The 14,782-nt window shown below is 32.9% G+C and overlaps 1 protein-coding gene and 1 pseudogene across 1 annotated transcript; both read left to right on the top strand.

Annotated features, from left to right (window-relative positions):
- Positions 1–2,632: 2,632 nt before the first annotated feature.
- LOC139889129 (uncharacterized mitochondrial protein AtMg00810-like) lies at positions 2,633–3,253 on the top strand. Its single transcript, XM_071872096.1, has one exon. It carries the CDS (start codon positions 2,633–2,635, stop codon positions 3,251–3,253), a length of 621 nt encoding a protein of 206 aa, XP_071728197.1.
- A 6,546-nt stretch (positions 3,254–9,799) lies between these two features.
- LOC139889128 (uncharacterized) lies at positions 9,800–14,039 on the top strand (annotated as a pseudogene).
- Positions 14,040–14,782: the final 743 nt, after the last annotated feature.

Raw genomic sequence — 14,782 nt, 5'->3', positions numbered from 1 at the left:
TGACCCGAATTTTTCCGATCGTCCTATACTTATAAGACTAATATTTACATCAATTAAACCTTACCAACATGATAAGCAATCCCTATTTGTTGAGACTTATGTTTTTTTTTGAAAAGAGTTTTACACAACGTTTGACCGTCCAATTTGACCGATGATATCACGAACTATATAACACACGATAATTATACGATTATGTATATATACATATCTATACATATTTAACTTGATTTAAGGATGGTTTAACATTTCATTGTGAACTAATAACAATGAGTTATAAGTATACTTTGAGACCACTAAATTAAGTTTTCAAAACGATAACTATATGTAACGTTCTTTGACATATATACTTACAATCTATAATGTGTTGGTGATTTATGTCACCAATATGATTTAAGTGTAATGGGATTAATTTGTAACCAAAATAATCTTGATAAATATCGAACAAGTTTGGGGAAGTGTGAAGTGCACACTTGTTTGAACTTATCTTGATTATGACGGGGGTTCGGGGGCAGCGCCCCCGATAAGCGGGGTCCAAGGGGCAGAGCCCCTGGCTGGGGTCGAGCTGCCAGGTCAGCTTGGAATTTTTTTTTGGGCTAACATTGCTTTATTAAAAATGTCTTAAAATTTTATTTTCGGCCCGGTTTGACCCAAAATAAAAGCCCAGTTTTGAGCTTCTTTTACCGTATCATACCCAGCATCTATACGTATTTACTATTGGTAAATACACATCAAATCCACATCCTTATCAGCCTTAGATCTGCCCTAGATAAGAGGGAATCTTATTTGTAAGCTAGCATACATTATTACTCAAAAATTCAACACAAAAATTTGTCCTTGTTCCCTCAACAATCAGACTGTCCTATAAGTATCACCATCACCTTGGTTTTTCATTTCATTTTTACAACCATTTTTCTCTAACCAAAAACACACTCTTAGGAACTCTAAGTGTTCTTCACAATCTCAGCAAATACTCATGAAGAACTAGCTTCAAGAACAACCTATAATCATCATAAGAAAGTTTAATCAAGATTATTTTCTATCTTTTCCAGTAGCCTTATCCAAGTAACTTGAGGTAGTAACCTTATTCATAATCTTATTCGATTCATATTTATATAGCTATCTTATTTTGTGTTATAAAATTTTTAACAACAAGAACATAGTTTGAATGATTTCAAACCTGTTCGCAAACTAAATAGATCCTTCTAACTTAATTTTTAAAACAAAATCGGGTATCCGAAGCTAGTTTAGCTACGAAATTAATTAGAGTAAAACTAAACTAATCATATCCTTGCTAATTAATATGATATTTTATATATATTTACTTATGATTTGATTTTATATATTTCAGGACCACCCGTAAACAACACGAGAAGATTAATCATAAGACCTCATGATTGTACGCAACACGTCATTTGACAACACGGTACTTTATGTACGCAACACGTCATTTGACAACATGGTACCATGGGTCGAGATTAATTCTGATCAATACGAATACGATGGGGTCCTTATTTATTTTATTGAGCAACTAATTGTGGACCATTAACAACAGACTGCTAACTACGGACTAAGAAAATATTAAAAGTATTATAAGTATATATAAATGTAACGATTACTTGAAAAGAAAATATGTTGATATATTATATATATGGTTAGGTTCGTGATATCAATCGGAGACCAAGTCGTGTTATATATCTACAAGGCAAAAGTGAGTATATAGTCCCACTTTTAAACTCTAAATATTTCGGGATGAGAATACATGCATTTGATGATTTACGTTATGGACACAAGTGATTAAAAATATATTCTACGTTGAGTTGTACCACTGGCATATTTCCCTGTAGCTTGGTAACTACTATTTACATAGGTATTGTAAACGCGAATCCTGTTGATAGATCTATCGGGCCTGACAACCCCAACCGGACTGGACGACCAGTATTCAACGGTTGCACAGTACTTCGTTTCAGTGACTACACTTGGTACGGTGTAGTAAGATTTCATAATAAAGGGAATATGCGACGTTGATTAAATGTTAAGTATGGTTATCAAGTGCTCAACAACTTAGAATATTTTTTATTAAAACGTTTATATATGAAATCTTGTGGTATATATTTATAACGCTGCCGGCATTAAACCTATATCTCACCAACTTTATGTTGACGTTTTAAGCATGTTTATTCTCAGGTGATAACTAAAAGCTTCCGCTGCAACATGTTGAATTTAAGCAAGATCTTGAGTATGCATATTTGTGTCAAAAATAAAACTGCATATCGGAGAATTTATAATGTAAAATACGTTGGAAATCGTGTTGTTATCATCACATGTAAAATTTGTAAGGCTAAGATTATCGCTAAACGATAATCATTATTATGTTGTTTAAACCTTGTATTTGTAATAAAAGCTATGGGTTGTATTGTAAAAACGAATGCAGTTTTTGAAAAACGTCGCATATAGAGGTCAATACCTCGCGATGAAATCATATGTTATTGTATTTGTCCTTATGGTTAAGGTCGGGTTATGACAGTATGGCTTGAAACAGGCACCCAGGGTATGGTTTGAGAAGTTCCGATCTACACTTCTCAGTTTTTCATTTGTTCAAAGCCAATATGACTCTTCCATGTTTCTTCAAAAGATGACTAAGGGGATAGTTATTCTCCTTGTTTACGTGGATGATATTGTGATTACTGGTTCTGATCTGGAAGCAATAACTGAAGTCAAGAAAATGTTGCATTCTAGTTTTCAAATGAAAGACCTTGGCCGGCTCACTTATTTCTTAGGGTTAGAGGTACATCATCGACAAGAAGGGATCTTTGTAAATCAACATAAATATATTCAAGATCTTGTGCAATTAGCTGGTCTTACTGACAGTCATCCGGTAGACACTCCAATGGAAAGTAACGTCAAATACCAAAGAAACGAGGGGACACTTCTTGAGAATCCTACTTTATACCGAAAGTTAGTTGGAAGTTTAATCTACCTCACCATCACACGACCAGATATCTCCTATGCAGTTCACACCGTTAGCAAATTCATGCAGTCCCCTCGGCATCTCCACTTAACAGCGGTTAAACGCATTATACGGTACATCCTAGGTACACCTAACCGTAGCTTATACTATCCTACTGGATCATCACTACAGTTACAAGCTTATAGTGATGCAGATTGGGGTGGTTGTAAAGATACTGGGAAATCTACAACCGGATGGTGCATGTTCCTTGGAGATGGGCTTATCTCTTGGAAATGTAAAAAGTAGAATCACGTATCGAAGTCTTCTACAGAGTCAAAGTACCGCGCCATGTCTGCAGCATGTTTAGAGGTTATTTGGTTACGTGGACTCTTGTCAGAACTTGGTTTTCAGCAAAACCAACCAACTCCTTTATATGCAGACAACACTAGTGCCATTCAGATTGCTGCCAACCCTGTTTACCACGAGCGTACAAAGCATATTGAAATTGATTGCCACTTCATCAGAGAGGCCTACGATCATCGTGTAATAAGTCTTCCCCATGTATCCTCAACCATGCAGATTGCTGATATCTTCACCAAATCATTGCCACGTCAACCTCATCAGTTTCTTGTTGGCAAATTGATGCTTACCAATGGACCAGCATCAATTTGAGGGAGGGTGTCAAAGAAATCAGCAAAGATAGCCATTGATATGCATTTACTAAAGTGAATCTCACAAGATCAGAGAAAGATAGCTGCTGATATGCATTTATTGAAGTGAATCTCACAAGATCATATGAGATCAATTACTGATATGGCTTCACATTAAATATTTTGTCACATTATGTATAGGCTTGATTATAGGGATTTAGAATTAATAGCTTCTAACTTTTACTTTCTAGTTGTATATATAGATCATCTATTAGGCAATGCAAAATACATCTTTTTCCCTAAGTCTCAAAGATTGTCATTTATAACCTGATCAATTTACCATCTGATATTGCCTACAAAAATGAAAATAATTCCTTTTAACATAATTGTTTTTAACATGATACCGAAACTGATTGTGTAACATGATTGTTTCTTTTAATTTGCTAATATGGAATATGATTGCAATTTGGTGAAAATTTATGTCGTGTCTACAAACATATGATTCTACAGGTAAAAGATAGAATTCAGAGAAAAGAGTGGGATTCACACGAGGTTAAAATGAATGTTGTCATTGCTTTTAAAGTTACCTTAGAGAGTAATTAAATCAAATCGACGTCATAACTTAATTTAGTCTTCCATCACTTTTGAGATACTTCCAATTGAGTTTGTCGATATATGCTTTACCTTTGTTGACTAAACATTCTTATCAGCTGAATGTAATGCATATATATCCTTTGTAATCTATTTAAATTGATGCATGCCTAAAGGTAAAAATGGTTGTTTTTTGATTTGTGATTGCAGATTCAGTCCTATTGGTTCAAATATATGGTTGAAAGTAATATGGACCACCTTCTGATCGGGAAGGGAGTTGTTTCCGGATTGGCAGTAGTGTATGTTTCCAACCCTTTTTATTTGCTTTGTGGTGATAGCATGATTTGAGTATTTTATATATGCTGATTTGTAAACCAAAAGATACTTATTGTGAATTGTCTAATTTATTTTTACAATGATGTAAACCCAATTAGAACCAGGGAGAAGCATACTGGATGAGATTAACTTAAATGTGACATTTTTCTTTTATAGGTCATAGTTGATGATTCAATTCAGGTATCGTTAGAAGCTTCAGAATTAAATATTCCAGTCATCTACTTGATCCATGACTTTGTTTCTGTTCAAGAGGAGCAGGTGAGATATATATATATATATATATATATATATATATATATATATATATATATATATATATATATATATATATATATATATATATATATTCTTTTTTTTAGAAGTGTTTTCATGTAAGAGGCTAATAGGCTATTAAATTATCGATTGTTCTGTTTCTTTTTTGCTTTTATAACCAATAATGATTGTATTGTTTCTTTTTTGCTTTTATAACCAATAATAAACAGACATTTTGGTAGAGTAAAGTTATTATACCCAATTTTGATATCTTTTTTGCAGGTTGTTTCTTTTGGATTCAGATTGGCGATGATTTGATCGAGTTTTGAAGACTAATATTTTGGTAATATAAAGTTTTGTTACTTTTCGTATATGGATTTAAACCTTATGTTACACTTCTTAAACTGAACAGTCAATATAAATTTTTTCAAGGTTAATGTATATTTGGGTGGAATTATCTTTAAATTTCCTTTGATAGACATTAGATTTCGGATGTCAATTCGGTGGTTCGTTCCCCAGACCATCGCTCAAGTTCAAGTAAAGGCTTTTGTTCTACGAAGAAACGCTCGAAAGCCTAAATCTATTATTTATACTTGCTCTCTCCCTAAAGTGGATGTGGAAAAGCCCGAAGTTCAATGAGGAATAAAGCTACTATTAACTCAAACGTTATAGTAACAATGTGCCCGTAATACTAAAAGCAATTTGTATCATATATCGGTTACTTTATGCTTTGTATTGATGCTGCAAAAACGTTGTTTGCTTTACATACACACATCTTGCGACCTGCACCAAAGACCAGATACTACAACAACCGATCTCAATTACAAGTACGATACATGAACCATGAACATCTTCGTGCAACGCACGGGCAATGCACATTTACGTATATAATCAATCCTTAAAGTATAGCTCTTAGGCTACAAATAAAAACGTCCTTTTAATTATTACTACGTACAATTTTTACATACTCGGTACAATCTAATTTATTAGTGTAAGGGACAAAATGTTAATATAGAAGAAATACGAAAATTTAATACAAAATGAGTAAGATATGAAGGGTTAAGAATAAAATTCCCAAAAACCGATACCTGTCGCAACATTTCCACCAGCTGCCATTCCCCCAAACCCTAGCTCCTCTCTGCCGTTGTCAATGGTGACCTCCGGATTGCCTACGGCTGCCGCCACTTTGCCAGTTTTCTTGTGGCCATCGTTCCACCACTCCGGATACCCCTTGTTATTTGAAGAATCACTCCTTTGTATGCTTTAATTTCTCACCGTGGGAGTACTTTAACTTCGATTTGTCGGTTTTCATCGACGATGCTCCGGCGGATGAGTTCGGTGGTGGTTAGCGGCTACTGCAGTTTACTACAGATTCTTAGTTAGCATATTTACCGGCCTGTTCAATTCGAGCTAACGTGTAAATCAAAGGTTTGTAATTTGTCCTACCACTGCTCTATGTGACCACTAACACATCCCTCATTATTTCAATTTGTTAGCTCTGTTATCATAAAAACAGATATATGAATATATCGATCGCCTTTTGATTTAAAACTTGAATTGATATCGATTACATTAAGCTAATCCTCTATATATATGTACATTTTTAACAGCTAAAAGCTTAAATTTTTATTTGCTTATGTCTTACGCATGTAGCTGTTGAGCTTGAAGGCTAGTTCTTTGCTGTGAGCTACTATGATTCTTTATTGATGTGATCTCTTGTACAATTAGGAGATGATGTATACAACTTCACTGATTCTAATAATCTAGGTTTGCTTTTCTTCTTTAACGATTTACATAAGGACCTTAGATTGCCATGGCCTCCTCTTTATTGATATACATTCTATTGATTCACATAAGGACCTAGTGCATTAATCGAGTTGAAAGAAGCCATGCAAGATTGTAGTTCATGTGATAAGCAATAACCATATAATTACATTCTTCAATAGCAATCTTCATACTACGTACCTCATCATCCTTCATTGTTCATTTGTTCATATTATTCATATCATACACCATTGCACATATATGAATTGCTCATCTTACATGAATTCAAACATTTTATTATCTATGAATAGAAATACATACTTATGCATATAAACACTCTTGCAACAACATATTAAAGAATAAAATAATCTAATAGGTTGATGCGGAAAGTCTTAAATTCATTTGTATAGGTGTACCCAACTAAAAATTTGTTTTTATACTCGTAACTTATTATTATCATCACACTTTAACTTTATAATTTAAAATTTAATATTATCACACTTTAACTTTATAGATTGATATTGATATAATGATTCTTGTAATCTCTTTACTTGCAGCCCACTCAGGTTTCCCTCTCAGACTTTTGGGTGAACAAAAGACTTTGAATAAACATGTATAATAAAAAAAATATATTAAATTTTACAAAACGTGTTGCATGCGAACATAAAAGTCCATGAGTTGAATTCGAGTACTACATGTCCTTGTTTCGTCTTTTCTAGTTTCGTTTTTGTTTGTTTTGTCCTATCAGTGATGCTGGAATTGTTTTTAGTTTATAGATGAGATCAAGGATAAGTGTGTTTGTTGAAAGTGAAAACTAATAGGGGTTTAAGATATTAATAATCAAGCCCACTTAAATTATAAAGTCTAATTTATTTAGTCTTTTGGTTGGGAACACCTATACAAATAAATTATTTCCTAAACTTTCTTATTATTATTGATGAAAACATGCGGCAATGGAATTTTAAAATAGTAACTTTTGTTAAACAAGAGAATTTAGACAAAACTTTATGGATTATAGTGTTCACACCACATTTAGACATTTAGTCTTATAAATCCCACTAATTAAATTAAAAGATTATGCTGTTGCTCACCTTAGACTTTCTTCATTACATCCCCCAAACAGTTCTTGTTTCGTTGTGTTATACAAAACAAAGGTTCTTTTAAAGCATTGCATCAATGAAAAAACAGTGTTCACTACATAATAATAATAATAATAATAATAATAATAATAATAATAATAATAATAATAATAATAATAATAATAATAATAAAACAGTTGGGTTTGATATTTTAGGTAATCCGAGTGAGGTCGCTGCCCCAATACTCATGAAGAAATTGGCAGATGTTTATTTCACAAAGGTTACCGCCTCTGCAGAATCCACTTTTTCGTTATCTCCCCGACAATCGGCCTTATGGAAATCGCAGCAGGGTGATCACACCTCTGCTTGGCTAAGGGCAGTCCCTATTTTGGGGTTGGGTCAGACGATGAACGCAAAGACTTACCGATGTGTGTTGTGCTACTGGTTGGGTGTTCCATTGTTCTCTATCTCGACGGCATGCTCTGCCTGTTCAAGGGTTTTTACTGGGGATATTTTCGGGGATCACGCGGTGTCTTGTGCTGGTATGGTGGGTATTAAGCATCGACATAATGTTGTTCGGGATTCCCTTGTTGATGTTTGTTATCGATCTGGGATTTCAGCGAGAAAGGAGGTTGACATTGGGTTGTCTGGAGGGAACGACAGGGCCCTCAGACCTGCAGATGTGTTACTTTATTCCTGGGATTGTGGTCGCGATGTTTGTGTTGACTTGACAGGGTCTTCTCCTTTGACACAGTCTGGGCTTTCTGACTTTGTCCCTGGACGTGCTGTGGTTGATGCGGCTCGTCGGAAGCGGGTCAAGTACGAATCTAGCTGTCAGACGATTGGTTATGGTTTCATTCCTTTCTCATTTTCTTCCCTTGGGGAATTAGAAAAGGATGCTGTTTCTTTGCTAAAGCGGGTTCAGAAGAGTTCGATGGCGCAAGATATTGGTGCCGGTGCTGCTGCTCATATTTTTACTAGGATAGGTTTTGCTATTGCTAGAGGTGTGGGAGCCCAGATTGTCTCTAGGCTCCCCACTAATTTTTTGTAAGTTTTAATACTTTTAAGTTTATTATTATAATAATAATAATAATAATAATAATAATAATAATAATAATAATAATAATAATAATAATAATAATAATAATAATAATAATAATAATAATAATAATAATAATAATAATAATAATAATAATAATAATAATAATAATAATAATAATAATAATAATAATAATAATAATAATAATAATAATAATAATAATAATAATAATAATAATAATAATAATAATAATAATAATAATAATAATAATAATAATAATAATAATAATAATAATAATAATAATAATAATAATAATAATAATAATAATAATAATAATAATAATAATAATAATAATAATAATAATAATAATAATAATAATAATAATAATAATAATAATAATAATAATAATAATAATAATAATAATAATAATAATAATAATAATAATAATAATAATAATAATAATAATAATAATAATAATAATAATAATAATAATAATAATAATAATAATAATAATAATAATAATAATAATAATAATAATAATAATAATAATAATAATAATAATAATAATAATAATAATAATAATAATAATAATAATAATAATAATAATAATAATAATAATAATAATAATAATAATAATAATAATAATAATAATAATAATAATAATAATAATAATAATAATAATAATAATAATAATAATAATAATAATAATAATAATAATAATAATAATAATAATAATAATAATAATAATAATAATAATAATAATAATAATAATAATAATAATAATAATAATAATAATAATAATAATAATAATAATAATAATAATAATAATAATAATAATAATAATAATAATAATAATAATAATAATAATAATAATAATAATAATAATAATAATAATAATAATAATAATAATAATAATAATAATAATAATAATAATAATAATAATAATAATAATAATAATAATAATAATAATAATAATAATAATAATAATAATAATAATAATAATAATAATAATGTCATCTTTTCTAGTTTCGTTTTGGTTTGCTTTGTCCCATCGGTTTCTTCTGTCAATGCTGGAAATGAGACCGATCATTTGGCGTTGTTATCGGTCAAAGCGCATATAAATTCAGACCCATATCAAATCATGCCTACATGGAATGATTCGACCCATTTCTGCAACTGGACAGGTGTTGTGTGTGGTACAAGGCACACTCGAGTTGTCACACTCAATTTATCGTCAGGTGGATTTTCGGGTACAATATCACCTGCAGTTGGTAACCTGTCGTTTCTTAGAACGCTTGTGCTACGCAACAATAGTTTTACAGGCAAGGTCCCACAAGAAGTTGGAAAGTTATCGAGATTAAGATAGCTAGGTATTTCAATTAATCTTTTATCAGGTAAAATTTCTTCGAATATATCTCAGTGTCAAAATCTTAAAGTACTCCATCTTGGTGAAAACGATTTCATAGGTACTTTTCCTAATGAATTTGAATTGTTGCATAAGCTACAGGTTATTAGTATCCACTCGAATAATCTAACAGGAGAAATACCCAAGTTTATTGGAAACTTTACGTCTCTTGAGATTATATCTGGTTTAGATAATAATTTTTATGGAAGTATTCCAGATACTCTCGGCCAGTTGGCTAAGTTGTGGTTTTTCGGGTTCGGAAGTAATTATCTTTCGGGCGTTTTACCTCCTTCGTTTTTCAATATTTCATCCTTGAAAGAAATAGATTTGCCCAACAATCAAATCAGCGGGAGCTTGCCACAAGACATGGCACAAAGATTTCATAGACTCGTATACTTTAACGTTCCAATAAATAAGTTCACTGGCCTTATTCCAGTTTCGTTAACTAATGCCTCGAATCTTGAACATCTAGCACTCCACAAAAATGAGTTTACTGGAAGCGTACCAAGTTTTGATCGGTTAACAAGATTGACGAGGTTTACAGTTAATGTTAATCATCTTGGAAATGGGAAACCCGATGATTTGAACTTTGTATCCTCTTTGGCTAACTGTACTAACTTAATATCTTTAGGTTTCGGTGCTAATAATCTCGGAGGAGTTTTGCCTAAATCGATTTTTAACTTTACTCAACTTAAGGCACTCACAATAGGAGGAAATTTGATTTCTGGAAGTATCCCTAACGAAATCGGACAACTAGTTAAGTTAACTAGATTGTTTATGTTCTCAAATCAGTTCACTGGTGCAATCCCAGATTCAATTGGGAATCTAGTAAACATCGGTGTAATGTCTCTTTTGGAGAACTTACTTTCAGGCTCTATACCGTCATCTTTTGGAAATCTTACTCAGTTAAGCTTGCTCTCTTTACAAACTAATAATCTCGTGGGACCGATACCATCGAGTTTATCAAATTGTAAAGGCTTGGAGCGGTTAGATCTTTCAAGAAATAATCTTGATGGGTTCATACCTGAGGAAATTTTTGGTCTTTCTTCCTGGACAGCATTAGATCTTTCTGACAACCATTTTGTGGGTCCTCTTCCATCCGAAGTAGGAAAGTTGCGAAATTTGGTTTGGCTTAACATTACGAATAACATGTTGTCGGGGGTTATTCCATCTAGTCTTGGAGCTTGCACGAGTTTGGTTGTACTATACATTTCGGGGAACGTCTTTGAAGGTGAAATTCCGTCCACGTTTAGCTCGTTGAGAGGGCTAGAATATCTTGATCTTTCCAGAAACAACTTAACCGGGACCATCCCCGAATTCCTAGGAGATTTTATGTTCTTTGACACTTTGAACTTGTCTTACAATGGTTTTGTGGGAAAATTACCGGATAAAGGAGCTTTTAGAAATGTAAGCAAAGTTTCCATTAACGAAAATGCTAAACTTTGCGGTGGATTTCCAGAATTTCAGTTGCCCCAGTGTTCAATTAATCAAGAATCATCCAAGAAAACCAAAATTTCTCGTACCATGATAATCATGATTCCAATACTTTGCGCAATCTTCGTACTAGTTGTGACTCTGGTTTTTTATTTGATTTGTAAACGAAGATATAGTAACAAGGCCTCCTCAGGGACTAATTCGGACAATGAAAACTTTCCACGAATTTCTTATAGAGTCTTACATGAAGCAACTGATGGATTTTCGTCGGCAAACTTGATTGGTCATGGAAAGTTCAGTCTCGTGTACAAGGCGATTTTGAACCAAAACAATGGACCGGAAACTGTTGCTGTGAAGGTACTCAAACTTGCAGTTCATGGTGCCCATAAGACGTTCGTAGCAGAATGTGAAGCTTTGAGAAATATTAGACATCGAAATCTTGTGAAAGTCATAACTTCTTGTTCAGGTGTTAATTATAATGGAAATGACTTCAAGGCTCTTATCTACGCTTATATGGCTAATGGCAGTTTAAATGATTGGTTACATCAGAATCGGGTTGTTAATCAAGATATCGAGGAGGAAATAAGGTCTCTAAACTTCATTCAGAGGCTGAACGTCGTGATCGATGTGGCTAGTGCGCTAGTTTATATTCATTGCCAGTGTGGATCAGCATTGGTTCACTGTGATATCAAACCTAGTAACGTTTTGTTAGATGTCGATTTGGTTGCTCATCTTGGTGATTTTGGCTTGGCAAGATTTTTTCAATATACGGTACTTGATTCTTCAACACGCCACACAAGTTCGCTCGGCGTAAAAGGCACGATTGGTTATGCTGCTCCTGGTAATTTTTCTTCGAACTCCTTATTCTACAATTACTTATCCTACACAACATACACTTTTTGACTTTTTGTTCACAATTACTTATTCTACTAAAGAAGATTTTGTAACGTTTTTATACTAACGTTACTGGATAACCTTTTACTATGACCCATGTGATTTTGTAATGTTTTTATACTAACGTTACTGAAGATCGGGACGCTTTACTAGGCCACCTTGGTTCCAAAAATCATGTGTTTAATTTTACAAGTTTGGTTTGTTTATTAATTGCAGAATATGGATTGGGTAGTCGAATATCAACATATGGAGATATCTATAGTTTCGGGATCCTCATACTAGAGACATTTACAGGAAAGCACCCTACTCATGTAATGTTCAGTGATGGTCTGAGTCTTCATGGTTTTGTGAAGATGGCTCTACCTGACCAAGTTATGGAGATTACTGATCTCATCCAACTGAGAACCAGACAAGACGAAAATACACATGATCGTGAATTGTACAGGTCCATCAAGGAGTGCCTGACTGCAATTTATCAAATTGGGATTAATTGCTCAATGGAATCGCCAAGAGATCGGATGGACATCAATGATGCCTTTAATCAACTGCAGTTTGTTAAGAATACTTTTCTTGAAGGTAGAAGTAACTTGGCATAATGCTACAGTCTGATTTTTGTTCACTTGGGTGAATTAAATGTGTACCAAGTCATTTGACAAACCTTTCAGTTATAAAAACATCATTATTCATAATAATAATTCACCACTTTTTAAAACTTTAGAAGAATATGTACATTGTAAAAAAAAACTTCGGTAAATTTGATTTCATTAATATGAGGCATATATTGGTTTAGTTCGTATCAGCTTTCTGGTGAAAAAATATTCATTAATAAATACATCGCATTTAAAACTATAGAAGGATATGTGTATTGTAAAATCTTTGTAAATTTATATTGGTTTATTTTGCATGATTGCATCAGCTCTGGTGATGATATCCGTTAAGAAACACTACCATACTTCATGGACTAAACAGCTACAAACAGTCAATTTGTTACCGGAATTGTGTGACATTATCGTACCAAGGCAGATTATGTACGTTAAACAAAATTTATATATCGTTTCGACAACAAAGAAGTCAACTTTGACGATTTCCCATTCCTTCCAAGTCTAACACATAAGATCCGAAAACCACAATTATGGTGCAACAAGTAATAAGGTACAGCTTGTTTTTGCTCCTCAAACCTCTTCTTGAACTCTTTCCTTTACAAGTCACCTTCTCGGTCCCACTTTCGATCAAACACGGCCCATTATCGAATCTCAATATATTTCCATAAAATTCAGCAAAACAAAGACTGTTGCTCGTGTCGTGAATGCTACTATCTGAGGACCAACATGGAGCTTCTTTCGATCACAGAAACTCAGTTTCAAAGTAAATTCAGTCAAATTCAATGGCGCATACGATGACCTTGTACTCATGATGCATTTATATACTTATGCAACTTTTCATCTTTAATTTACAAATATATGAACATCAATTGGTTGTTTACGACTGTTTACAGTTAATAATAATGGTTTCTAGAGAACGACACATTTGTGAGCATACAGACACATCTGCAGAAGAACGGGTTGATCATCCTCAAAGAGTTAGGGGGACCGCAACAATGAATAAAAGGCAAAGGTACTTGAACAACTTGCGTTCACATGGTCAATGAAACCCGAGCTCCATTTCCTAACCTGCAAGTAACAAAGGACTTCAGATATGAGTTATTATAGCTGCAATTGCATTAGTTTGTGATTTCTATATTCATTTTAATTAAACATAAAAACTAAGCAGAGCAAAACAGGGATTTCTGAATTCAGCTCATGCTACAACGTAGAAGTATAACATTTTAAGGCTTATGTTACGAAAGTAAAAACCGAGCAAAAAATCTTCATAAGTAGATTATAACTAGTGGTTGAAACAGTCAGTAACGATACTGTTTGTGTAATTTGTATGACTTCATGGTATGTATAATATATGAAATATAAAGTGATACCTTTGATGACTTTGATAGAGTTATCTAGACTTTCACCAAAGGTTTCCTTGACAAAATGCAGTTGGTCAATGACTTTGCTGATGTGTAACCGGCTTCTAGGTGATTCAACTGAGCAAGCAATCCCAATTCGATACACTGAAATCAAACACTCTTCTATCGGCTCGTATGTTTCACTTTCATAAGTAGCTGCACTCAAATTATCGTTCTGCTTTGTTTCAAACAGGACAGGATCAGTTATCTCCATAACTTGATGATGTGGTATAGCCATTTTCACATAGTCATGAAGGTTCAAACCGTTACTAAACATGTCGTTAGTATGACGTTTTCCAGTAAATAGCTCTAGTATGAGAATTCCGAAGCTGTAAATGTCGCCATAGGGTGACATCTTACTTCCCATTCCATATTCTGCACATTTTACA

This window comes from Rutidosis leptorrhynchoides, chromosome 2, assembly GCF_046630445.1.
Source record: "Rutidosis leptorrhynchoides isolate AG116_Rl617_1_P2 chromosome 2, CSIRO_AGI_Rlap_v1, whole genome shotgun sequence".
NCBI classification, from domain to species: Eukaryota; Viridiplantae; Streptophyta; class Magnoliopsida; order Asterales; family Asteraceae; genus Rutidosis; species Rutidosis leptorrhynchoides.
Note: the sequence above shows the minus strand (reverse complement) of the source record. Positions and strands in the feature narration are given on the sequence as shown.